This window comes from Microtus ochrogaster, chromosome 18 (assembly GCF_000317375.1).
Source record: "Microtus ochrogaster isolate Prairie Vole_2 chromosome 18, MicOch1.0, whole genome shotgun sequence".
Classification (NCBI taxonomy): domain Eukaryota; kingdom Metazoa; phylum Chordata; class Mammalia; order Rodentia; family Cricetidae; genus Microtus; species Microtus ochrogaster.
Window position 1 is genome coordinate 32,130,691 of NC_022020.1, and position 27,271 is coordinate 32,157,961.

The following is a 27,271-nucleotide window of genomic DNA, read 5'->3' on the forward strand; positions in this document are numbered from 1 at the left end:
ACATAAGGAGCAGTAGAACACCACCTGTGAGTCATCCTGTAATACAGTGGAGCCTTAGAGGGAACAAGTAGGGGGGATGTATTGGTTGCTAGGAAAATGTAGGTTACTGGAAGAAAGTAGCATCCTCCATTATACGATCTAAGGTGCGACTCACATAATTGTTTTCCTTCTTAAGATTGATGGGGCCCATGAGGCATTTCTTTAAGGTGGTGACGAGCATCATAAATGCCTAAGGTGGATAGGACTGCACATGGTTTTAGAAGGAGATTTTTATAAAGAAGGTGGAGATCCCAACTCCGTTCAAGCTGTCTCTCTCTATATATAAGTCTGGGTGTTTAGTCTTGGTTTCTTTGGAACTGTCTTGACAGAGAACCTAAGCTGAGCTGAGCAAAGCGGCCTTGATCTGAGTGCGTGAACTGGCATCATGAAAATAGCAGGTGTCTTTCTGCTCCTGTCTCTGACCCTTCTCTGCTTTTTCTCAGGTGAGTTGTTCCTTAAAATTAACATCCCCCTGTTACATAGAAGCAGAAAGGAGAAATGTAGATCTTCCTCGCATTTCCAAAGTCTCGTGACTTTTATGTGAAAGAGCAGTTAAGAAAGACTATGCTAATGATGATGACAGTGGCAGCGATGATGACAATGAGGCTGGGAAGATAGTAGGGAGTCTCATTCACAGAGCGCATGCTTTGCTCCAGCCTTGTACCAAGGGCGGCTAGAGCTCATCTCTGACTCTCTTGTAAGGAGTTCAGAACCCGTTGTTCATATAAGATGCTATGACACAGAAAGGGAAATTATAACAAGTCAATAGAAACATAATTTTGATTGAGTTCTTAAGAACATCACAGTTGATGCTCATTTGTAAAGCACAAATGTAGAAGATGAATAATTGGCATTACAACTAATCTTGCCTTTTCAGAAAAATGTTCCTGTCCTTTTTTATTATTTCAAAGAGACGAAAGTAATTGAAATTAACCCGGGGTGGGGGGGGGATAGAAACTCAGTGTGGAAAGCTTTGAAAAGAAAGTTATGGAGCTTTAGAAAGAAGAAGCATATGCAACAAGAAGAGAAAACTAATTCTCAAGCAGGCAATATCTTGAACCACTTAAATGAGCAATGGATATGCATTTTATCAACTGAGGGAGTTCAAAGTCCCACTGTAAAGTAACATTTATCTGGGGATGAGAAGACTGCATTTCTGAGCCAAAGGAACCCCTTGATGAACATGTTTGTTAATGGACAGAATGTCCACTGGGGTAAATTGGCCCATCGTTCCCACTGGTACCCTATGTATCCTCTTAGATAGTCTTTCCTTTGAAAATGCTAAGAGATGAGACTAAGCTCAGTTGAAGGAAGAAGGTGGGTTTTCATGGATGATGTATCATTTTCTGGGATTGTAGGTGATAAACGGCATTGCCTTCAAGGTTTCAAGTTAAAGATTTTTTAATTTTTGATGAAATTAAGTTGGTAGAGAAAACTCACTCTAATTAGTCATATTTACAGAAACAAGTTCTTATAAAAAGATGTATTTAAAAATAGATGAAAAATTCCTGTAATATTGCTGAATAAGTTTTAAAACTAAACTACTCAAAAATATTTTGTGAGGTACCAGAAAGTTAGACCTATGCTAAAACTTAGCCCATGCAGTCAATTGTCATCCTTTGTAGAGATGAATTTACTCTATCAATATCTAGTTTACAAAAGTACTGAGTTCTCGGAGCATGGATGCTTTCTAGACACATCAAATGTCACTCTTGGGGATATCATGCTCAAAGAAAGCTAATGCTGACACTGAGAAAGTTAATTTAAGTCCTAGCATTTCTTTTCCATCATCCAGTTCTAACATTTCTGATGTTAACCAAAAGCTACGGAGAAACCCTGTCTCGAAAAAAAATCCAAAAAAAAAAAACAAAAACAAAAACAAAAAAACATTTCTTATAGTTTTTTTTCTTCATGTATTAAATGAAAATGTAGAATGACTACTCCTATATAGGGAAATAAATGAGAAAACTAATATAAAGCGTTTGACATTGTAGTTGGTACACAATAAGTGTTCAACAAATATCTTAAATTAATGCCATAATTAAAAAACAAAGGAGTAATTTTTCTTAAGCATGGTCAATATGAATCTATCTCCTGCCTTGCAATTTTCTAAATATGGAACAGTGGGCAAACCTCCCTTTACCAGGTACAGGTTTTTCAAAATGAAACATTGAAAATTGCAATAATTAATTTTCGAAGACCATAAAAATCACTAACAAAATTTACAAAATACAGATTTCTGGGCACTATATGGGTTTACAACATAACTTTTCAATAGTGTAGCAGAAGGCTCTGTACTCATAATAATCATTCACTCTGCCAGTTATGAATCAGTGCTGCTAGTAAAGCTTCTGGAAGAGACGATGAGGCCCATATAAAGTCTAAATGCCGAGGACTTTCCTGCATCCATTAATGCATTGCATTTGGAAGTACCTCTGTATGTCATCCCTGAGTACTGGGCCATGATGTCAGCAGCATCTGTCTGTACTTCCTCACTGAAGAAGTCTTGGACTTACACAGATGGAAGGTGTTGGTACATTTGCAGTTGCACCAAGTGCATCACACACTTAAAACCATGGATGTTAATATTAAAAAGTAAGAAGAGAGTGAGAAGCAAGGCTGCACAGGAACCCACCTTCAGAAATTTAAAGAAATAGAGAAGATATAGAAAATGGAACGAAGAGGGATCGGTATTTAACAATGCATATTTAAAGAGCCATATCTTTAAAATTGAGTTTCAGTAGAATGAACAGAAGGGTAATCCTGAGTTCAGTAAACAGCTAACATCACCACTGACCATGACACATGCTTTTGACAGTAAAGGCAAGGGCTTCACCTTGGAATTCTGGTTAGGGGACTCTTTCCAACTCCTCTTTTCTGAAGAGGGACCAAAGATGATAAAGTCATTCCCGTTGTGAGTGAAAAGCAAGGTCAAAGCATTGACATTAATCTCTAGATTTTAAACCTTTAGCAGTCTCTTAATCCTAATCCCCAACAAATGTGTCTCTTCATGGTCTACTGATCCCCAAGAAGGGAACAGACACAAAAACAAGACATTTTGAGGCTTCAAGACTTGGCCAACAATCAGAAAGAGGTGTGCATATTTCTGCTATGTTTGTAGATCTTACTTTTACACATTCAGAAATTACAATGTTTGGAATTTATGCTGTTTTTCAGGAGCCTTTGGTCAAGGAGAAAAGGTGAGACCCCCATCTGTCTGTATTTTTCTGCCCTAGGTAGAGTGTGGCTGCTATTCCATTGCTAAAAAGAGGTTTGTCTACATTATGAAAGAAGGGCGAGTCAGGAGACCAGAAAGGCCAAGTTGAGAAATCAGATGAAACAATGAGATTTTAAACTACAGTTTCTCACGGTATACAATTTTAAATTTAAAGGATCATATATGTCAGAGTATATACTGTCAGAGTACTCTGATTAATACACAGAGTGTGGGTGTGAAAGAAAATTTATATCCTATTCTTAACATAACCAGGCTACTGAACTGAAAAGTTTCTCAGTTCTCAAAGTTGAAAATGTCACAGCTGTTAAACTAGGCACTAACTCACCTCATAGAATTACAGTCATCATTAAACTGTAAAAACAAGGCAAATCGTTTGGAAAACTATAAAAGTTTATGTGAATTAGTCACTGATCTGTAATTAACTACCTCTAATAGAGTTAGAAGAGAGAGCTTTGTCTTTTGTTTGTTTGTGTTTACAGAAGTAAAAATGAACATAATTTTGTGAATGGAGGATATATAGGCTGCAGTGTTCAAATTTAAATACATGTTGGGATTACAACTGAGGATGAGCATAGATTTTCTTCATTAAGGTGTTTTTTTTTCCTCTCAAGTTTACTCAACAGCCTTTTTTTCTATATTTTTTTGATCTAATAGTTAAAAACTTCTACAAACAAGTGCTGTTTGCCCAGCTGGTTCTATTTCTTCTGTTGGGCATTTCAGTTTGATTTGGGTACTAGCTTTTTACTTAGCATATACAAAAACTCTTGGCATCAAGTTTTCCAGACAGTGTTCCCAACTGATTGGACATTCAAAAAAAGTTTTAAAAACTAATTTTCAATTCTGTTGTGTATTTTATATTCATAAGAGTTTATTTTATTGGCTCATAAATTAAGGTTCATCTTAAAATTGATGGCGTCTTGTAATTTATATAGCAAACCCATGTGTTAGTATTCTTTTTTATTGATTTTTATTGAGCTCTATTCCCCCCCTCTGCCTCTTCCCTCCCCCTTTCAATCCTCCCCCAGGATCCCCAAGCTCTAAATTTACTCAGGAAATCTTGTCTTTTCTACTTTCTATTTCCCATGTAGATTGGATCTATGTAAATCTCTCTTTGTGTCCTCATTGTTGTCTAGGTTCTCTGGGATTGTGATTTGTAGGCTGACTTTCTTTGCTTTATTTTTTAAAAACCACCTATGAGTGAGGACATGTGATAATTGTCTTTCTGTGTCTGGGTTACCACGCTCAAAATAATGTTTTCTAGCTCCATCCATTTTCCTGAAAAATTCAAGAAGTCGTTATTTTTGTGTGTGTGTGCTGTGCAGTACTCCATTGTATAAATGTACCACATTTTCCTTATCCATTCTTTGGTCGAGGGGCATTTAGGTTATTTCCAGGTTCTTATATGCAAGTCTATATCATAAAATGTATGTGCTCAACTAAATGCTATGGTACAGTTTATGCTAAATATAGAAGCAATTCAGAAGGTCCAAAGACTCAGCCAATATGTTTCATATTCCATTAGACTGTAAAATAAGATGAATAAAATAAATAGAAGCATTGCATATAAAACTAAAGGATTTGAAACTTAATCCCACTTTTCCCATTAACCATCAGACACTTCCTTTCTTGGAATTTTCTTTTCTGAGAGTTTAATTGTACTTTATATTGTTCTATAATATCTCCCATTTATTTATCCTGTTCTTTTCCATTAGCCAACATCTTACAGTCTGCTTGCTTCAGGGCCTCCTAATGTGCTTTCTAAATACACGAATCCTCATGGAAGACCTTCAGTAACAGTTGAATGGTTCAGGGGTTTGAATCTGCATTCTAAACAACTGTATAGATGATACCTACACAGACTAATCTAACAATTAAAAAAAAGGAACAGCAACCAAGATAGAGTGTGAAGTACTGGTTTGGAGTGAGATAAGGTGAATGACATCTGATTCACAGTTACTTGTCATGTTTTTTGGTTTATATCTTTCCCTTATCAATAGCTCCATTTTCACCTTTGAAGATGAAGGTTGAGGTACACTGCTATCTAAAGCCTCTTGCTGAACTAAATATTTGAATCATTGTGAACCAAGCCTGCACTGCCAAGGCTGTCTGTCACCTTGGATCCATAAAATAAAAGGAAGATTTTGTCCTCCCAGACCACACCCAAGCGGCTTTACTCTTTCTTCTTCATGGCCAAGGGGAGAGTAGGGCCGAAGGAATTATTGATATTAGGAACATGCTGGCTCAAGTCAGACACAGCCAAGTCAAAAGGAAGGCAGGTTTCCTCCAGCACCCAAGCCATTCTTCCCAGGCCAGGAATTTTGTCCATGACACATCTTCTGGGAAATTATAGTGTACACTCCTAATTATAGGCCTTTATGAAATTCATGTTCTTTTCCAACCATTCTTCATGGTAACCGGGTGTGTTTTGTTATACCCATACATGTGGCCTCAGCTCTGGGAAGGCTGAGGCAGGAGAATCATGTAATTTTAAGACTAACTAGTTAATGTAATGAATGCCATACCAGACAAGCCTAGGCACCAGAGAGAATGAATGTTTTCTGCTTTTCTATCTTTTTCACTTTCCAGGTGCAAAGTTTGGATGTCTTAACCTTAAAGAGCCATTTAAATGTATGGCCCTAGCAACAGTTTCTGCTGTAGTGCTTTTATGCACAACTAACTATTGTATTTTAAAAGACTGACTAGTTTTAGAATATTTGTAAAACAACATTCTACTACTGAGTTTGAGGTTCTTGAATCTTTCCAACTACCTAAGTTTTGCTTAAAATTAATGTTCTGGTAATATTTTTTATTTCTTTTTTATTGATTTTATTGAGCTATACATTTTTCTCTGCTCCCCTCCTTTCCTCTCCCCTCCCATTCAGCCCTCTCCCATGGTCCCCATGCTCCCAATTTACTCAGGTGATCTTGTCTTTTTCTACTTCCCATGTAGATTAGATTAATGTATGTCTCTCGTAGGGTTCTCATTGTTGTCTAGGTTCTCAGGGATTGTAATTTGTAGGCTGCTTTTCTTTGCTTTATGTTTAAATACCACTTATGAGTGAGTACATATGATAATTGTCTTTCTGGGTCTGGGTAACCTCAGTCAATATGATGTTTTCTAGCTCCATCCATGTACTGGTAATATTTAAATGCAGTTTAAAGGGGTTGGTGAGTATCCACAATGTAACCACAGGTGGAACAAAACCTTGAAGCTTGGTAAAGAGAATGGGGGTTAAGTCTCAGGAGCAGGAAGTGGGTGGAAAAGACCCCAGATTGCTGAGTCTCTATTGACTTAGCTGTAATCAGCATCATAGATCCATGTATTCTCTGCCAAAGGCTTCAAACAAACGATTCTCTAGTAAAGCAGATGTGCTGATTATTGTCATCCTGTCTTATGCAAGGAATAGGATGAAAATCATAGTTTAAAATAACATTTCTTCAAATGTAGAAAGGATTAGATACCAGTAGGAAATCGCTTGTATAGAACTGAACTTACGGTATTGGTCAGACAAGAAATGCTAAGGACTTTTGCAGGTACTAAATGGAACTAGCATAGAAGGGAAGGGAAGAAAGAAAGAAGGAAAGAAGGAAGGAAGGAAGGAAGGAAGGAAAGAAAGAAAGAAAGAAAGAAAGAAAGAAAGAAAGAAAGAAAGAAAGAAAAAGAGTGTGAGAGAGAGAGAACATTTCAAAGGGAAAATGGCAACTTCAGTCAAAGAGCAGGCTGAGGAATTTGAAGAGAAGCACTGTCATCAAAATGGATCACTTAGAATAAAAGTCTAGTTGACAGGGAAAAAAAGACATGCTTCGGAAATAAGTAATTCTTAACTATGAATTAAGCCAGTGATTGCAAGTGTCTTAATCCTCTGACATATGAAAATTAGAGAGTGAATTATTAATGAAACTTCAAAAATGAAAACCTTGGCTCGATCAGTATTATTTGAGAAAAAGTATATTCTTAAAGGAACTATTAAAGAGGAAAAAACAAAAAGGAATAGTTAAAGAACAAGGGAACTGACATATTTATAAATCTAGGAGTTGAAAAAGATTTGATGATCAAGAGTTCCGTGTATCATAAGGAGCCAGTGTAAAGTTCATTAGTAGCAAGTATTCTCATGAGCGTCATTTTTGCAGATCACTTCTAAGAGAAGAGAGGCACATAAAAGGGGAAGGCTAATCTAGACCTGTGGTTCTCAGTCTTTCTGAAGTTGCAACCCTTTAATACAATTTCTCTTGTTGTGATGATCCCCAACCATAAAATTATTTTTGTTGCTACTTCATAACTGTAATTTTGCTGCTATTATGAATCATAATATAAATATGTGTGTTTTCCTATCATCTTAGTTGACCCCTGTAAAGGGGTCATGACCCACAGATTGAGAATTACTGGTCTAGATAGAAGTGGGTTAGGAAGACTGGAGTTGACGAAGGATGCAGTTGGATTGACTGGAAGTAATGTAAAAGGCATCCTTTTTCCCCTTAAGCCCTTGTGCTTGTGTGTGAGAACGTACATTTTCATTGGCTTGATCTATAAACTTAAGATGATTAAAATAGTAACCATCTCGAGTCTTTAGTTGGCTTTATGAGCATAGTTGCTCAAATTTCAACAAAAGTAAACAATTCTATTGTCTCGACAAATACTGCTAATCTGAGTACTGAAATGTCATACCTTTCCAGAATTTTTTTTTAGCAGATAACAGTTCTTTGAGGAACCACAAGGGGGCAGGCCGATACTCAGTTTGGTACCCAAGAAAGGACTATAAATGCTACATATATATTCTTCTCGCATATATTGCAACCCGACCGCAGTTTCCTCTCTCTCCTATTCTCTCAGTATCTCTCCCCCAACAGTCTCCAGAAAACCTACCACCTCCTCCTACCCTCAGAAAAGATCAAGCCTCCCAGGGAGATCTACCATACATGGCATAACAAGCTACAGTAAGACCAGGCACACACCATCATATCAAAATTGGATAAGACAACCCAGTAGGAGGAAAATGATATCACAAGAAGGTAAAAGAGTAAGAGACAGACCCTGCTCCCACTGTTAGGAAACCCCCGAAGAACACCAAGCTATACAACAATAACATATATGCAGAGGATCTCGGTCAGACCCCTCCTCCCCAACAGGGTCCTTGATCTCTGCAAGTCCCCGTGAGTCCCTGTCCCTGCGATTCTGTAGACTGTGTTCTCATGGTGTCCCTATCCTCTCTGGTTCCTTCGCACCACCCCCGCAGGACTCTCTGAGCTCTGCCTCATATTTGGCTATGGGACTCTGTGACTGCTCCAGTCAGTTGTTGGATGAAGTCTCCATAAGTCTCTTTGATGATGGTTCTGCTAGACTCCCGCCCCAGAACACTGCAGGCAGGATAAACTGTAGGTGGCAAGTTTTGAGGTTAGGCTGGTGCCCTAATCCCTTTACTTGAGCCCTTGTCTGGTTACGGAAGTTGGCCGGTTCAGGATCCCATGTACTGCATTACCAGGAGTCTTGGATAGGGTTTCTCTTGTAGACACCATGCAGTTACCATTGCACTCAGTTTCTACCTTGCCCCACATCCCTACCCCTCAATTTCCAGTCTTGGGAACAGGAGGGATCAGGTGAGGGGGAGTGAGAAAATACTGGGATAAACGACTGATATAAGTCTTGAATATCAAAGAAAATCAAGTGGCATTTCTTGTTAAATATGAAGGCAATCCAAATATTAAAATAAATCACATTAAAAATAGGGAAGCAACCACACCGAAATTCTGGAATATGATACAGTTTACCAGGATATTGCTTATGATAATACTCTTCCACATAGAACTTGATATTTCTGAAGTGTTTTTATAGGAGAAATTATTACATCAGTCCCACAAGATAGGTGTTACCAGCCTCTTGCTGTATACATTAGACATTTAAACCCAATGTAAAGAAGCTGATAAAGTATGAGAAGCAAAATTTGAGTCCAACTCAGTCTAATTCCATTTGGAGACCAACTGCCTCAGAGCACAGCTCTTTGGATGCATTTTTAGTAGATCCAGAGGGCATCTCAGTTCTCCTAACACCCCTAATTCTCCACCAATGAAACCTAAGTGGAGAAAAGGTAGCTTTATCATCTTCCCCAGTTTAGATCTGCTTTAGCCTCCACTAAGAAGCACATCCTTTGAATGTCATTCAGGCACCTACAACCAAATTAAACAGAAGGAACTCAGGTAGATGAAAGGCATGGCAATAGGAAATCTTAATGTTTCTCCTTATGGGGTAGGAGCTATGGTCTCATTCTGTCCATCACACTGCCATAACATCTGGTGACTCTTCAATCTCCCGGTTCTTCTTCTGATGCCAACAATCTTGCTTAAATATTTCAGTGATGCAGAGGCCTCCCTCAATACAGAAGAAGCATTGAGGCAAGAAGGATCACATTTCTCATCCAGCTGAAGAACTAAAGACAATAAAAGCTTCATTTAAACCACTTCATTGAAAGAAGTCATAGCTACTCTGGGACCATCTAAGCTAGAAAGGCCACTAGGGTATCAGCGATGGAAAATACCAGGTTATATGACTGGAAACAACTCTTGTAGCTTCCTTTAAAAGAGGCCCCCAATAAAGAGATATCTTTCTGCAATCCAATCCAGGAACCATTTTAAACATTCCACAATAATGATGCAAATCCCTATGCCATATTTGGTCTCTGAGATGGCCCTAAGAATCTTGGAACAAGGCATGGCTGATGTCTGAGGAATGCTTTCTTCATTCAAGTAATTAAAAACACAGGAGTTGTTTCACTTAGGATAACACAGCCAACAATAGAGAAAGTTCTAGAATGCACTTCTCAGCTCCCTGCAGATTCTTGAAGCACCCCACTAATTAATTATCAATGTTGAGCTATCTATCTGTCATGAGACAGTTTGTTCACAGGCTGGCTGATCAGTGTAATTTCTTTATTAAAACCCTTTGCTCGTCCTAATCTTTTTCCAAGCAGCAGGAGAAGGTAGTGGGTAAACTTGAGGAGAGCCAAGGGCATGAGAAATATTCAAAGTGAATGTTCTCCCCAATTGCCTGTCTTTGTAGCTGCTTTCCCAAAGAAAAAGAGGCTGGATTAATTGTGGTGCTCAATGAAGAATGAGCAAATTTTTTCCATGCAAAAATTTGGCCAAATTTGGTTTGGACAAATTTATAATGGTGTATGCCATTGTAAACAAGGGATTAATCTTGCCAAGGCTCATTGGTTTTACTACTCTCCTATTTCCAAAACAAGATATACAACATGATGTTAAAGGGTAAGATAAATAAATAAATAAAATGATACTATGATAAAGGTACTATATCTATTACCCCAAATAGTTAACCATTTTTTGTGACAATAACAGCTAAAATCTACTCAGTTAGCAGGAATTATAGTACAATACAATTTCAGTATCTATAACATTTATGTTGTTCAGTAAAACTGATAAACTCTGTTAATGAAATCAGTGTGTCCTGATCATAACTGTGGTCACAAAGTAACACTGAGTCTAGTTCTCTCAATAAGGATATTTTATTATTCAATTATTCAACCACAGTAGATTCTTGGAAATTCTGGACTCAAATGAGAAGGAATATGTTCAAGCATGGGTAAGGCCTTCAGTTCCAAAATACTCTAGTCTCTTATCTCTCAATGGAATTTCAGATTTAAATGAAGTAATAACTTTGAAAATGATTAACTTGGAGGTACTGAAAAACATGAGGATATTATTTTAGTGGAAGGAGAACAAGATTAAAGCTTTGTTCCTATGTAAATTATTGCTCTGTTACTTCTGATATCTCTAGTTTTGTTCAATGGATTTCATGATGTCAATATCCTTGAAATAAAAATACACCAAGTATCAATTTATTGTTCTTGTATTGGCAAGCATTTTGCTGCTACTAATTAAATAATTTTTGATTACTGTAATGGATAGGATGTTAGTAACATAGATACTACCATGCATTTCTGTGATCGCAGCTTTTAATTCGATGTTAACAAATGTGCTCAAAAGTCTGAATGAAACCTCTAGATCCTTCTAAACACACAAGTTTCAGGGACCATTAATAAATTACTATAGTAGTCAGCAAAGCTCATGTTCTACAAACAGGTTCTTTGAGTTAGTGCAAAGGCATTAGAATTTTGTTTTCAGTATATAAAGGGGTATTCACAGGAAAAACTAAGAAGTTTCAAGTACTGTCTAGAAACTGCCCTGCAAGGATCATCCATGTTTTGATAGTATGCAAAAGTACTATTAGAAAACATTAACACAGTACTTGTTATTAAAGATTTGACATATTTTACCCAAAGCTACTCTCAACTACATCAATTTAAAGTTGGAATAAGAAGTCTTGTAGCATTTGGCCTTATTAATTTACCCAAGTATAATAATGTATTTCTCATATTCCTATTGCTTAATAAAATATCTCAATGAAGCAAAATGTTCTACCTAAGTATTTCAGGATACATTATGTTAAGTTCTGTTCCTAGTCTTAGACATGCTATTATTGATGCTGTTTTTCCATTGCAGATTAATTGTGGTGAGTTCCGTAACCCCAATATCTTCTGTACTCGGGAATCCGACCCACTCTGTGGCTCTGATGGTCTCACATATGGAAATAAATGTGCCTTCTGCAAGGCATTGGCGTAAGTGTTGTTCTCACCACACCTGTCTTGTGAGCCTAAGCTTCCAAAGATAGATTAATATTTTTTCAGCTATCCTAGCATGCTGTATTCATATCTCCAATAGAGACTGAAAAGATATACCTCCAGAAAATGGATTGAAAAGAAATGTCTCAAAAGTGAATAAACCAATTATTTCAAAAAACACTTTAACTACTTTGTACCTATCATAAAGCATTTGGGAATTTCTTTGTAATACATTTTGCACTTAACAGTTTACCTTTAATAAGTCTTATACTTTTCATCGTTATATTTTATTTAAATATTTATTCATTTTTGCTTTATGTATGTAAGTGCTTTACTTGCACATATGTCTGTGCACCATGTACATGCCTGATGCCCAGAGAGGCCAGAGAGGGTATCAGACTCCATGGAACAAGTGCTACAGTTGCTTGTAAGCTGCCGTGTGGGTTCTAGGACTGAAGCCCAGGTCTTCTGCAAGAGCAGCCAATGTTCTCGTAAACACCAAGCCATCATCTCAGGCCTGTTTTTTCTTATTTTTTTTAAATTAGTTTAAAATGTCAATACTGATATCAATATGTAATCAGCACATTAATGTGTAAAGTATCTACCCTATTCAAAGCAAATCTTCTCCACAGAAGTTTGAGTTATAAGATGAGATTTGCATGAACGGAAGGACATACATACACCTGATAAACACTTGCATGCGCAGTCTGCTATAAAATGCAAAAAGCTTCAAGGTTTGGCTCATTTACTCAAATGCTCTGCCGAGACAGAACTATGACTTATTTCTTGTTCGCGTATTTCTCCACCCATCTACATTTCACTCCTCAACAATGAGTAATGACTATGGATAGTTCAAGACTAAGAGTTGAGATTAGTCTAAGATTCATTCTTTTCACACTATTGATAGTTCAAGACTAAGAGTTGAGATTAGTCTAAGATTCATTATTTCCACACTTAGACGAGGGGATTCAATTCACTTCTGCTGAATAGCAGTTAGATACCAACAAAACCCAATAATCAGATAGGTGGTACCATTAAATTGCCCTGGGCACTGTGACAAACTCTGAAGATACTGCAGTAAGCATATATTTGTCATTTGTTTTTCATAGGAAAAGTTCTGGGAAGATCAACCTAAAGCATCGTGGGAAATGCTGAACGTGAGCTGGTGTTTTCTGCCAGCTTGCCGACCCTCTCACCTGAATTTTTTTGATTTCTACTTTTACTTTTCTCTGGCAAATCCCATAAATTAAAAAAAAAAATAAAACAACTTTTTCTCTGTGTGGGTCTTGTGTAGGTCAATATGTCTGTTTCCTTTAATTTGTCAATAAAGTAAATTCTGCAGGATTGATTACCTTTTGGTCTGGGATTAATAAAACAATTGATACAACAGAGAATACTGAACTTGATTCAATAATTTGAATTAAAATTCTTCTTCTCTCATCAAAATACACTATCCATCACAATAGAGTCCTGTGAAAATATCTCTCCTCTACCACATTTGGAATTTTCATGGTAATAATGGAGCTAATATCAATGCTATTCCACAATATGCTATTTAAATATTAATCAGAAGATATTGATGCTCCTTAATACCAGTAAAGATATGTTACATAAAAGCAAAATATGGATCATCTATGGTGTTTGTTTTTAACTGTCTTTGAAATAATGTATTTCGACTGTGTAATACTGAAATCCAAAGTATTTGGCCTCCTGAAAACATCATGAGGCACTCTAAATGAGAAGTTTAAAAATGCTCAAGATAAACAGTGAATATTTAACAAATGTTGATTACTCAATAAAGAATATGTGAAAAATTTCTTAATGAAAAGTGAACTTCATTGTAAAATGGGGAAAATGTATAAATCATTAGAAATTCAAAGGCTTACAGAAATTTAGTTATTAACTAAAAGAAATCCGTTCCAATTAAAAGAAAACTAAAGATTACAAGAATCCTTTTAATAAGGCAGTCATATTCCATTTAGCTACTCCATTCTATGAAAACCTACAATCATAGTGTACAAGTTCATCTCAATCTGAGAAATCAGCATGGAAGTCTTTGAAACCAGTCATTTGAATACTTTAACGCATGAGAATGTGATATTTGTAAATAGTGCCTTCCTAAGGAAAATTGCACTTAACCGCATATCAAGATTCATTTCAAAGCAATAACTGTCACTCTGTTAAAAGCCTTTTCCTGGGTGCCCAATTTGGAATAGATGCTGTTCTGAGTACATTCTGTGAGTGAAAACACATTTAAATGGAAGTAGTAAGAACCAATAATTCTTCAATAACTTATTGAACTTGCATTTAATAATGGAAAAATAAAGTAAAAATAGAAGCAATAAATATGATAACTAAAACATAGTGAGATGAGATGTATTATGTGCTACAGGAAAAATAGTGAGTAGCATCTGAAAATAAAATATCGGTAAAAAAATTCTTAGGGAGGAGTGGTAACCAATGGCAATATTATGTTTGGTGGTTAGAGGCACTCTTCCTGGGAAGACCTGGAGGTGCTAGACTTGCCCAAAAAAATGTCCTGAAGGAAAGCAAAGGCAGAAGCAAGGCCACAGTCCTTGTGGCTCATGCATACCTAGTTTGTTCCATTTGAGACAGTGGGGCTGAGGGAGATTTTGTTGAGTAGATAAACAACAGATGACCACGACAGAGAACAATGTGCCCAAAATGTGTGGCATGGTGGTTATTGTTTAGACTTTGGCTTTGACATTAATGAACAATATATGTTTTTTATTATGAATGTTAAGATCATATGTCTGACTTGTATCAGAAGATTTAGCTCAGTAGTAGAGCACTAGCTCAGAATGAACAAGATCCTGTGTTTGTTCTCCAGCTCGATTAATAAGTGTAAAAGTGCAATTAAAATCTCAAATACATTTGAGACATGTAGAAGTTACTTTTCATGAATATAATCAAATAAAAGCTAGCCAGACACAAGTGTTATGAGTGACTAGATAACGATCCAAGATATCATTTATATTATGCAAGGAAAAGCATATTGGCATACATTTCAATATCTAGAGATCATCATCCTTTTACACAAAAATAGCTATATATATTATAATTGGAACACAGTGATGAGAGGGTGAGCCTTCTGCCAATGCAGCACAATGTGAATCTTGATTCCTTTTTATTTTTTTATTGAGCTACACATTTTTCTCCAATACCTTCCCTTCCTCTCCTCTCCCCTTCTACACTGTCCCGTGACTTACACACTTCCAATTTACTCAGGAGATTTTGTCTTTTTCACCTTCCTATGTAGATCCATATGTGTCTTTCTTAGGGTCCTCTTTGCTCTCTAATTTCTCTGGGTTTGTGGCCTGTAAGCTGATTTTTCTTTGCTCAGCAATATAATTTAGCTATATCTAACACACGAACACATTGTGACGTTTGCTAACACAATCATAGCGCTTCTATGGAACGCTATTTCTAAGGAACATCCACGTCTGTCTCTCACTGGGACCTTCCCCTCTAGCTGTTACAGGTCCATCTCTATTATCCTCACACTGAAGACTCCTTCCATCCATGATCCTGTCCTTCCAGGAACATTTCTCACATCATCTTCTGCTCTAGTTCTTCCCTCAAGCAAGTCTCTAACCTGTATCTTAGCTCTATCATGTATTCTATAGCTCATTTCATGTGCTGGATCTGAAAGAAGGGAGAAAAAAACACTTACCATCTGGTTCTAAACTATTTTTGAGAATGTAAAGAAAATGTATAAGAACAAATAGCACAAGAAGTTGTATTTCTTATAAAGAAAAGGTAGTCAAGTATTTGGAATCAAAATGCGGGATTATAGGGTTGTATACATTTATCAATTTCATGGTTTTGATGTTAATAAGATAAACTCTTAACAGTCTTCACTATGACATACATAGGCACTGTTGTCTGCAATTTAATTTAAGCCACAGTTGAAAGGAAATATCCAAGTGGACTCTTAGGAAAAGTCAAGCAAATACAAACAATATAAAAGTCAAGCAAATATAAATACAAGGGTAGAAAGTTGCTTACTAAAGTCAAGAAGGAGAAAAAACTGGAGGAAAGAAATCAAAGGTTCAGATTTGCTTATGGATAATGAGTTAAGTTCTAAGAATTTAATATTCACATAGACTGCGGTGATAGCTTTGTATCGATACTGAAAATTGGCTAAAAGATACATGCATTTGCACACATAGAGTGCCTCATGTGTAATCTTTCAATCTAGTTTTTATTTCTATGCATGGGCATATGAAAACTTGTCATATCTTAAACACATTTAAAATAATTACATAATGTCATAAGCCATATGTCTGGGTGTTCTCTATAAAATAGCTTCATAACTGAAAAATATCAAAACAATTTTAAAAATTACTTCATTATTAGTATATTTTTAAAAAGTTTTTCAATGGAAAAATATTTAAATTGAAAATCACATACCTTCATACACAAAGACAGATTAAGCTATTAAGATAAAATACATCAGTTTGTTTTGCTAAAGAAAAGTCTTCCATTGTGTGATGTTCAGGACAAAGTATACTCTTTCAAGTATGACTTGTGCTCCGTGTTCTAAAGAAAATAAATATTGAATTCATTTTATCTCAGTTCTCATGTCTTCCATCATACCATTAGATCAGAAGGGGAACATTGCCAAGAACAGATTATGCCAAAGTTGAAATCATTAACTGCTTTTGGAAATTTTTACTGCTCACTCTCATTGTTGCCAAGTTACATCTTTCTTAGTAATCAGGTTTTTTTTCTAACATATTTGCATGAAAAAGCTGTTTGGTATATCAATGATTAAACTTTAGTGAAGGAGTGTTGCAGAAAAAATAGTGGAAAGAATTCTTTGAGGGAAGTGTGCATGCAAGCATAAGAAAAAAAGATGCAAAAATATAAAATAAAGTCCTAGGAAATAGTAATACAGAGATTGAAATAACACATTATTAATAGTGACAACTAACCAATTCTCTAAAAATAGCACATATATGAGTTTATCAATAGCACTATGCCTCTTGACTGTGAAGACAGTGTATCCAGCAACCCATCTTCCTCCTGCCATTTCTTCCCTACCATGATGGAGCGAGTCCTCTGAACACCATGTTTTCTCATTACTGAGTGGTATTGGGAATTTGAAGTTGAAGAGTAATCTGATCTATAAAAACAGAATTCTTCAAAATCCAGAAGAGGCATTCCAATCAACAGATGTGCCAATAACCACTCAGGAATCAATAAAAGTGAAACTCAAAGCAAAAATGACTCCCCTTAAAAAAGAGCACAAAACTTTAGCTGATGAACTCAAACGTTCTACAATAGGTCAAATATGTCAGATGGAGATTTCAAACACTTTTCTGTTTAGAAACAATCAATGGTCTAAAAGAAAATACAAACATGGATTTAATCCAGGCCAAAGAGGGGAAGGTGAGAGCATAGGACCAAACTAGCCCCTCTGAATGTTGTTGACAGTTACATGGTTGGGGCAGACTGGGGAACCACTGGCAATGACACCAGGATTTATCCCTACTGCTTGTGCTGGCTTTTGGGGGAACTTATTCTCTTTGGATAGAAGCCTTGCTCAGCCTACATATAGTAGGTAGGGCCTTGGACCTTCCACAAAGCAATGTGCCTTATTGTCTCTGAGAACTGGATGGGGGTAGGGTGGCAGGATATGTAGAGGGAATGGGAGGAGGGAGGAGTGGGAACTTGAATTGATATGTGTAATGAAAAAGATAGCTTATTTGCTTTTTTTTTTCTTTTTGCGAAGAGCAAGGAGACAACCCCAAGAGAAATATTAAACACACATGGCTAAACAAATTTTGGCAAATGTGTTATTAAATAATACAAGAAAATTGGAAATCATCTAAAGTCTTCAGAGAGAACAAGAGGTAAACATGAAGCACATAGAAAATGGTGTGGTTCCCATTCACAGAGTGACAATACTACACGGCTATTTGAAAAAACCATTCAGCAGGAAGGGTCAGAAATCACACACGTTTCAAGCCAGAGTAGCAGCGTATGGAAACATTGAGGGTTATTTTACTTTTCCTGTGAATAATTTGACTTAAACATAGCTCTCTTAAATTATCATTATGAAAAAAATTAAACCCTGTTAATCCAATAAAAGCCACTTTATTTTTCTGCAATAAATATTTTGGATGTGCAATGCTTTGAAATTTAATAGACTTAGGCAGACACCATTAAACACCCTCTTACTGAATATAAAGAAGCATTAAGCCCTTCCTTTAAGCGTCATAATTAATTATAGGTTAATTTCTGGAAGTTGCTGCAAACCTCTGTACTCTTTCATATGAATGAAAGTGTAGAGTCTCTCACCACTTCAAGTATGAGTCAATCCCCACTCCTCTAAGAACATTAGTCTTTGTTCTTAAAATCCTACAATGGGAAAAGAGAACGTGGCCTCTACTTAGTAATAAGCAGTGTACCTCCCTGCTCTGCGGAAGCTATTGCACTGTGCTCCTTATGAGAAATAACACATTGTAAAACACAAAGAGTGATAGCAATGTGTAGTCTAGATGATCAAGAATAACAAAACGTATCTCTATGCAACAACAATGAATGAAAGAAATGAGCTTGAAGACCGGGAAGGGGTATATAGGTTGGAAGAAGAGAAAAGAAGGGGTAAATTATGTAATTATGTTAGTCTTATAGAAGAAATAATTTTTAAAACTTATAGAAGAGAGTATTCACTTGAATTCTCATGAAAATTCTAATTTCATTCTCTGGCATAAATTAATGAACTCTAGATGGAATGCGGTTGGAAAGCCTTTGTCCTCTCCATAAATGCAGTATGTAAATCTGTACTATAAACAGTCTGTCAATATACTCTCTCCAGAGTCCCTGGAAGAAATTGTGTTTGGAGTGTTTTTATTTAGATTCTAACAGGAATGATGAGCTGAGTCAGAATTTAGTAATGTTCAATATACTTTACTGCTCAATGTCATAATAATTAGAGACCACTAATTTAGTTTCGGGGAAAGTGAATAAATATAAACCATATGAAGTGTCTACACACACTGTAAAATACAATCTGTGTGTGACTATATGAAGACGGTCTTCTAATGATTGGTATGAAGGAGATAACTTCCAGTTTGAGAGGGAATCCTGATATGTACTCAATTGAGAGATGCTCCTGATATGTACTCAATTGAGAGACGATCCTGGTATGTACTCAGTTGAGAGACAGTCCTACTATGTGCTCAATTGAGAGATGATTCTGCTATGTACTCAATTGAGAGACTATCCTGGTATGTACTCAGTTGAGAGACCATTTTGCTATGTACTCACCTGCTGCACAAAACTTGTATATAAGTGTCATGTTTGTTTTTAAGTTTATTTTATTTAAAGTTTTTAGTTTAACTTTTCACAAGTGTGTATCAATTTTACTTTTAGCTTTGAGGTTTTAATTCATGCAGTGTACATTGATCAAATTAACAATTAGCATTTTATTTTTCTTATTTTCCTACATTTATGCTCTTCTTCATCCAAACATTAGTAAAATAGTTTAAAGAATTCTAGGGATAATACAGAATTAAGTAGGAATGCCGGAATTCTCACATTTGACCTTCTGTAAATTTTACTCGACCTCCTCCCTCACGTGTCCATTCGTCACAACAGATGACAAAATTGGCACACTATTGATCTAATACAATGGTGTACATCGTGTATATCTCTTTGCAACTTCCTCTGGAAGCTGACAAACGTTTAAGCATGCATCCTAAAATTCCATGCAAAATGGTTCCGTTGCCCTTCTTCTGTGTCTCTTCCTCACTCTCCTTCCCTTTCTGAACTTCTGGGCACCACTAGTTTCATCTATTATCTCTATCACGATGTCTTTCCCAGAAGTCACGTAGCTAGAACCATAGAGAATGCCATCCCTTTTGGGGGAATTTCCTCATTGGCAGCATTCATTCATGTGAATTTGGAATCACAAGCGATTTGTGACTCACGCATTTGTTACATTTGTTTTTGTCAGTGCACCTCAGCGTTGGTTTTCAAGTTATTTCTTTTATTGTTTGAGATTTCTCCCTTCCCTTTTCTCCTTCCAAGTCCTCCAATATACCCCTTTGCTCTTTCAAATTCATGGCTTCTTTCATCAATCATTGTTGTTACATACATATGTGTAGATGTATATACACATGTATTTCTAAAATACAACCAGATCATTCTCTTTAACATTACGTGTGTGTGTGTGTGTGTGTGTGTGTGTGTGTGTTTCAGAGCTGACAATTTTGAATCTGCAATTTCCATGTGGGAAGATGATTCATCCTGCAATGATACTCAATACTCGCTACCACCCCTGATGACCTGAGTTCAGTCCCAGAAACCCACAGGCTGAAGGAGGGAAACACTGAATCCATAAACTGTCCTCTGACCTCCACATGAGAGCGTTGGCCCTTTATTGGCTTCTCCACATTTTAATTTGCCATATTTTTTTTAGAATTTTAAATAAATAGTCCTTTTGAAAATGGTTAACAACTCCTAGTAAATGAGGGAAGTAGACGCATGTGTTTGTTCGCAGCTTTCTGTATTTTGCTATGTGGTTGCTATACTTCACTATAAAAACTGTTAGGACCCAAAGTACGAGAATGGGAGCTATACTTTTTCTCTTTCAGTCAATCTAAGCTTACTTAACATGCTATTTTCCTCTTTTTTGCCTGGATTTCCAGAAACATATTCAAAACTTCATAACCACTACCTCTTGCATATGTCCTTCAGCATAATTCTTATTTTTAAAGTGTGCTTTTAAAACTGTTATGATATATGCATTTTAGAGCAAGAATCTATAAATGTTTTTCTAAAACAACACATTTACAAATACATGTGATGATGATTATCATATGCATATGTGTGTCATATGTATCATGTTATGTATGTGTAGTATGTATGTGTGAGATAGAAAGGCAGAAAGAGAAAGAGAGGGGTTATATGTGGTTTGAATTTCAAAGATACCAAGGAGTAATAAATGAGATTTGTGTGAGATTTCAGTTCACAATTTTACTCCATGTAAATAGTCGATTAATCTCATCTCTAATTTGACCATTTCTCTGCTGCAGGTCTTAGTCCCAGGGAATTAGTGGCGTGACATCCCTGAGCAGTTTTAAGATCTAACAAAACTCTACTGATGTTTAATTCCCTAACAGAAACAAATTAAGTGTAAACATTAAAATAATGGCTTCCTTTTGTTTTATTTTTAGTGCCAGAATCAAATTCAGGAATTCTCATGAGCTAAATTCATACTTTACTACTGAGTTACAATCTCACCCCCAAAAGAGTTGTTTTACATAATTGGTAAAAGCTTTTTGGAAGCACTAACAAAGACAAAAAAAAAAAAGACTGGAGTACTGAAGATACTAATAGGAGGTTAGCAATTAATGTTCCAGACAAAATACATAACACATTGTCTTTCATACAATAACCAAGACAAAGAAGCTATTTATGTCCTATGGTTTTCCCTGGTGAGAGAATTAGGAGAGAGTTCCCAGTAGTGCCCTGTATGTATTCTCATGAGGGAGAAGAAGGCATCTGGAGTCCACAGGGCAGAGTATAGAGCTCAGGAGATCTGCAGAGAAGCACTCTCCAGTCCTCTGTTAAACACTGGTCACCATGGCTATATTAGGAACCTCTAGGAGTCAGGTTGGTTAATTGGATTAGTGGTAAACACACTGCCACACAAGCCTGATAATATGAGCTCTATCACCAGAGCCCACACACAGGTGAAAGGAAAGAACTGACTCTTCAAAGCAATTCCCTCATCTCTAGAGGCATACAAACAAGCATCAGACACATCATCATCATCATCATCATCATCATCATCATCATCATCATCATCATCATCATCAAATTTAAATAGAAATAGAAGCTATAGAAGACTAAGAAAAGAACTGCCCAAATGGAACACACAGAGAATAACTTCTCAAACACTCACACAAAACTGAAATTATTTTACAATCCACTGGCCAGAATGTAAAACTACATAATACATAGCATCTAGATCTTGAGATACAGAGTTTCTGTGATACAGCAACATCGGCTTAGGATCAACATTATCTTGTATGCATCTAAGAAAGTCTTCAAGGAGATCTCAGAAAATAAAGACTACTTTCAAGTAATTTGACTGAAAAAATGAAAAGTATAGATACAAATACAGAAATATCTACTTTCAATCCAAATAAAATCCACATGCTCAGTTTTCTAAAGAAAGGGGAAAAATGCTTTCTTATCTCAAAAATATCACTTATATAAAGTGGGCAGAAAAACCCATATAATGTAATTTATAGACAGAATTATTAAGTGAATTACCCTATCTGCTTGAGAATGCATAAGAAGAATGAAGCCTGCTAAGCAGATACAAAAATAATCGAGAGATCCAAAGTATAAAACATACTTCCAGAGAAGGGTAGTGTGCCATATGGTGTTAACAGTGAATTTAATGGACTCCAGAAGCAAAGAGAAACATAAAATAGCCAAGAATACGTTTTATAGTCAGGTTTTTCTCTGCATTTAAATCTAACCCTTAATTACCCTCCTTACCAAGACCACACCTTCATCAGTGATGGAACTTGGTGGAGGAGCATTTGACCAGCCTGTGCATGTCCCTGGAAACAAACTCCCATGACCAAAAAAAAAAATTTACAAAGTTATATTTTAATTTTTTAAATTATTTTCTCTTATTAGTTCATCTCAGAATACTGGGTTTAAGTGCCTCAAGTTCTTCTAATAACCCCCAAGGCCAAGAATTCAGTCATTACTACCTCTTGGCCAAAACTCCTACACACTATTTCCAGTAAACTCTTTTCAGTGTTTTTTTTACCAGTCTATATATAGTTTTAATTGTTTTTTTAATGTTTCATGCCACCTTCTTTTGCTCATTTTTAAATTTCCAGAGTTCAGTAATTACCTTGAATCCATAGGTTTCAAGTTTAAGTACTTGAAAAAAGACTGGAGAATTTAAGTTCTATAAAGATGTTTCTGTGTTCTATTTTCGACGTTTAAATAAATATGAAATTATCAGCGGCTAGTTATTGTTTTGGAAGGCAGAAAAGGAATCTTTATTGTTCTCCACTTGCAAGTTGCTGTCTATATGCATGTACCTGCAAGACATTGTATAGTTGTGCAGACACAGGAAGAAGAATGTAATGACTTATAACCCAGCTTGGATGGCCCTAAACTTGTAAATGTCTGCTTGGTTATTGGCAAGCCTGTAATGAAAATTTCAACAAAATGGTGTTTTTAGACCTTTAAAGGTATGTTGAATACAATAGAAAACATCAATTTTATTTAAGATGAGAGTTTTGCGAATAGTCAGGGAACTCTTCTTATGAAGGTAATATCTAAACCTATATTTCTTTTTTCTTTTCTTTTTGAGATTATAAGATAATTAAGTCATTTCTCCCTTCCTTTTCCTCCCTCAAAGCCCTCCCATATATACAGTTTTCAATTCATGGCCTTGTGGCTCATTAATTGTTATTGCATGTGTAAAGGCTTATATATGCCTCATATTCCTAACTGTAACCTGCTCAGTCTGTATAATACTTCTTGTACATATGTTTTCAAGCCTGACCACTTAGTACTGGATTACTAGTTGGTGTTCTTTTCCCTAGCGAATACTAGTTCTTCTGCTCTTAGCATTTCTCAGTTGCATGAGGTCTTGGGGTGTTTTCCCCATCCAGTTTGGAATGTCTATTGTCATCCTTACTCAGCTCTTGATTAGGTGAACATCATAACAATACTTTATTATATTGCTTATAAAATACAAAAATCAGAATCAAGTTTCTAGTCCAAAAATATTTCTCTTAGAACAATAAAAGCAAAAGAGTTAAAATAAAAAGTATGAAAAGTGTGTAGTGTGTTTGAGAAGGAAAAAGAAAGGCAACTATGTCTAATGCCTAAAACTGACATAAAATACTGATTTGATTAAAAAAAATAGTAACTAGCAATCATAATGCAGACACTGCCTAAAATCCAGAAACTGAAAGAAGCAGCCTTGTAAATCCTATCCACCTCCAATGTCTATTTGTACCAATGATCATTAAAGTTGTACTCTTCTTGTATTTAATATATCCCTTGAACCCAAAAATCCTCACATCAACATTTTTCGTTTCCTCATAGTTATGGTGCCAAACCCTATTAATATTATACACAAATTATTCAGACTCTATTCCAGGTTGCTGTTATTAGCTTTGTGGCCCTGAGGCTTTGTTACAGACAAGCCCGAAATATATAAATTGCAAGGTAAGGATTTGATTGCAATTATCACCGTGCGGTGCCCAGGAGAATCGTTGGGTGTGCTATTTACAATATACTTCATTATGCCTAAACATCATTTTTGATTATTGTTCTTGACTGGAAAGGGCCTGAAATAGCTTTCTTTGGTGTCTAGTGTCTATTCTTTAGAGAAATCTATTGCATAATAGGGGTGGAGGTTGTGGCTGAGTGACAATGTATAGGTACTTAGATTCGCACGTATAGATTCACTTATAAATACAACCGGGGAGCATCATACAGAGTGTACATTCCATCAGCGTTTCTGTCTTCTCAGACCCTGAAGTCCTCAGCAACATGAAGCCAGCAGGCACCATTCTGCTCCTGATCAGCCTGGCCTGTCTGCTCCTCTCTGCAGGTGAGTGCAAATCAATGCAGCAGACTTCTGGGCCAGACTGACTGATGCCAGCAGTTGGATTCCAGTGTTGTTTTCTATGATGATGATAACGATGGTGAATGATGGCCTTTCCATTTCAGTGGAATTTTAGTGAAAATAAGCTATTTTTACTTTTACTATAGTTCTCTGCTTAAAGCACTTTTCTTCATTTCCAATATTAGTTTCATGCTGTCCAGGACGAGAAGGATAGTTTTAGGTTTCATAGGCTCCCAAAGTCCGACTTTGGAACTGTAGCCCATTTGCGTTGCTATGTGTGGGCCACCAAAAAAGACATTTGGTTAAAATTAAGCTTCCATCTTTAGGGGAACTTTGATATCGACACGAGAAATTCTCCTAAAACATCTTCTTTAAGAAATTCTTATTTAATATGCTTCAACTATCAGCATTCTTCTGGGAAATGGCATAAAAATCTGAGTCATTCTTTTTTACCCTCTTAGCAAACAAAGTAAAGAGAGAATTAGAGGAAGAGAAAGGGAGAAGGAGCAAAGGAGTGGGAGACACGGAACATTGTGATGATGTCGGAGAGTAGAAAGAGCCCAGGGCTGACAGTCCAAGACTTGTTTCCAATGTTCATTCTCCTACCACACCTATACATACTGAATATGTCAGTCCAGTGCTCTGCCTGCTAGTTTGTCTGATGTTAATGGAAGAAAGGAGGCTCACATGAACGGATTTATCTTTCAACCACAACAACAAAATGCTACCTAGCACACGGGCTTCAGATCCTAACAAGTCTAGATTATATTCCTTATTCTGCCATTTATAAATACAAGTATTAATACTTAGCCAAATACTTGTCCCAATACTCCATTTCCTTACTTTGTTTGCTGGTTATCTTTGTTGTTATTGTTTGTTTTGTTTTCTGTTTGTGGCCTTTTCATTGTTTTTTTGGTTTTGGATTATTTTGTTTTGTTTTCTTGAGACAGGGTCTAACTGTGCAGGCCTTGCTGGTCTAGCATTTGCTAGGTAGACCAAGATTTGAATTCTCAGTGGTTTACCTGTTTCCTCAGCTGTGCTCTGGAATTAAAAGTATGTGCAATCATTCACAGCCTTCCTCAGCTTTAAAAATAGGATTGTTATATGAGTTGATCCATATAAGATTTAATGCAGTACTTAAATGTATAATTCCCACAATAGAAGGAGCTATGAGAATCAAAACTGACAAATTACAATTATTCATATTGAATTTATTTAAAATTTATTTAGTGTTTTTGTTATATCACTATCCTTTCCAAACTTTTAAGTCAGAGATTTCCAAGTCAATATATACCTGTATTCAACAAAGAATAGCTCAAGCTTTTTTCTTCATTTCTCCATGGAGAGGCTTGCTATCTGAAAAATCAAAACGTGGAAAACATAATTGCATAAAAGTACATAAAGCGCAAACATAGTGAGAGCAATGTTGTCCTAACCATGCATAGGACAGTCTACCTCTGGCAGTTAACTCCTGTGAAGTTAACAAGCCGTGTGTCTTGGTGTAGTTCTCCATCCACAAAGCAAAATGGAGGTGACAGGAGATGACTGTGATCAGCTGCAGCTAGAAAATGTGGTCATCAAGTGTGACTTATTGGCGTCTGTTCTTGCCCTGCAGATGCTGTGAGCCAAGGAGGTTTTCAGGTATGTGCCTCTAGTTCCTTCTGCAGACATTTCCACCCCAACAAGTGCACCACATAGCCCAGAGAAGAGGCGGAAGGAAGCCAAGCAAACTGCTAACAAGAAAGGCTGCCATTCTAGGGGTTTTGCTCTCTTTTCAGTGTATTTTCACTTTCATAACAGAACATAAGTATGCTTCAAGGAATTTTGAGGTATGTAACGCTATTTCTCCATTCTGTAAGAAATGAAATATAAAAAAATACTTCATTTAATTTACAGGCTTTTTGCAGAAACTATGAGAAGACACTGGGTACTGATGCAAAATCATGCCCCAAGATCCACAAACCAGTGTGTGGCACCGATGGAAAAACTTACCAAAACCGCTGTGAATTCTGCCGAACAGCCATGTGAGCAAATGGGCCTCTGATAGCATGATGTTCTTGGTTGGGTCCAGTGGTGTAGGCGTCCATGAATAGTTTATTAATAATTTACTGTTTCATTAGAGTTAATTGTATATGAAATAAAGTAATATGATTGTCTTGTCTCCCAATCTTAAACCTAGAAAACCAATCTTTGCCTCCTTTACTCAGCCTGGATTAACCCATTTCTATTGCACTTTATCTCTGAACATCATCTCTTTTCTTTCAGGGAAAGAAGTTTTGGAAAACTTGGTTTCAAACATGAAGGGAAATGCTGATTCTTTTGCACAACAACGGGTGCACCTCTGGATTAATTTTTACATTAAGATGTGTATTCTCTATTGCCCAATCTCCATGGCAATGTGCTTGTGGCCAGTTATTATGCACAAGACAAAATTTTAATAAAGTTATATCAGTAACATTTCTAAACCAATGAAAGTGTCGCTAATTAATTTAGGTGAACTGTTACACAATTCAATATGAAATAAGAAACTTGAAAACTAAACAGAATATTACTATACTTGCCTGACTCAGATCTGCCCAATCACAACTCAGTTCTTCAGTAGCTATGCACAGTGTCTGAAGAAAATCAAATTGGTGAAGAAAATATATGAAAAGCACACAGTGGCTTTTCATAAAGAGTATGTTGCGTTCCATAAAGTCTCAATATAAGCAT

At 36.3% G+C, this 27,271-nt stretch overlaps 2 protein-coding genes across 2 annotated transcripts; both read left to right on the forward strand.

The window, feature by feature from the left end:
- The first annotated feature begins 2,111 nt into the window (after nucleotides 1-2,111).
- LOC101993153 (serine protease inhibitor Kazal-type 6) lies at nucleotides 2,112-13,065 on the forward strand. Its single transcript, XM_026783575.1, has 4 exons — nucleotides 2,112-2,185; nucleotides 3,161-3,239; nucleotides 11,792-11,907; nucleotides 13,020-13,065. The coding sequence occupies exons 1-4, from the start codon at nucleotides 2,112-2,114 to the stop codon at nucleotides 13,063-13,065; spliced, it is 315 nt and encodes a 104-aa protein (XP_026639376.1).
- Nucleotides 13,066-17,295: 4,230 nt separating this feature from the next.
- Nucleotides 17,296-26,873, forward strand: LOC101989004 (serine protease inhibitor Kazal-type 12). Its single transcript, XM_005356377.2, has 5 exons — nucleotides 17,296-17,325; nucleotides 24,430-24,544; nucleotides 26,175-26,200; nucleotides 26,456-26,583; nucleotides 26,825-26,873. Exons 1-5 carry the CDS (start codon nucleotides 17,296-17,298, stop codon nucleotides 26,871-26,873), a joined length of 348 nt encoding a protein of 115 aa, XP_005356434.1.
- Nucleotides 26,874-27,271: the final 398 nt, after the last annotated feature.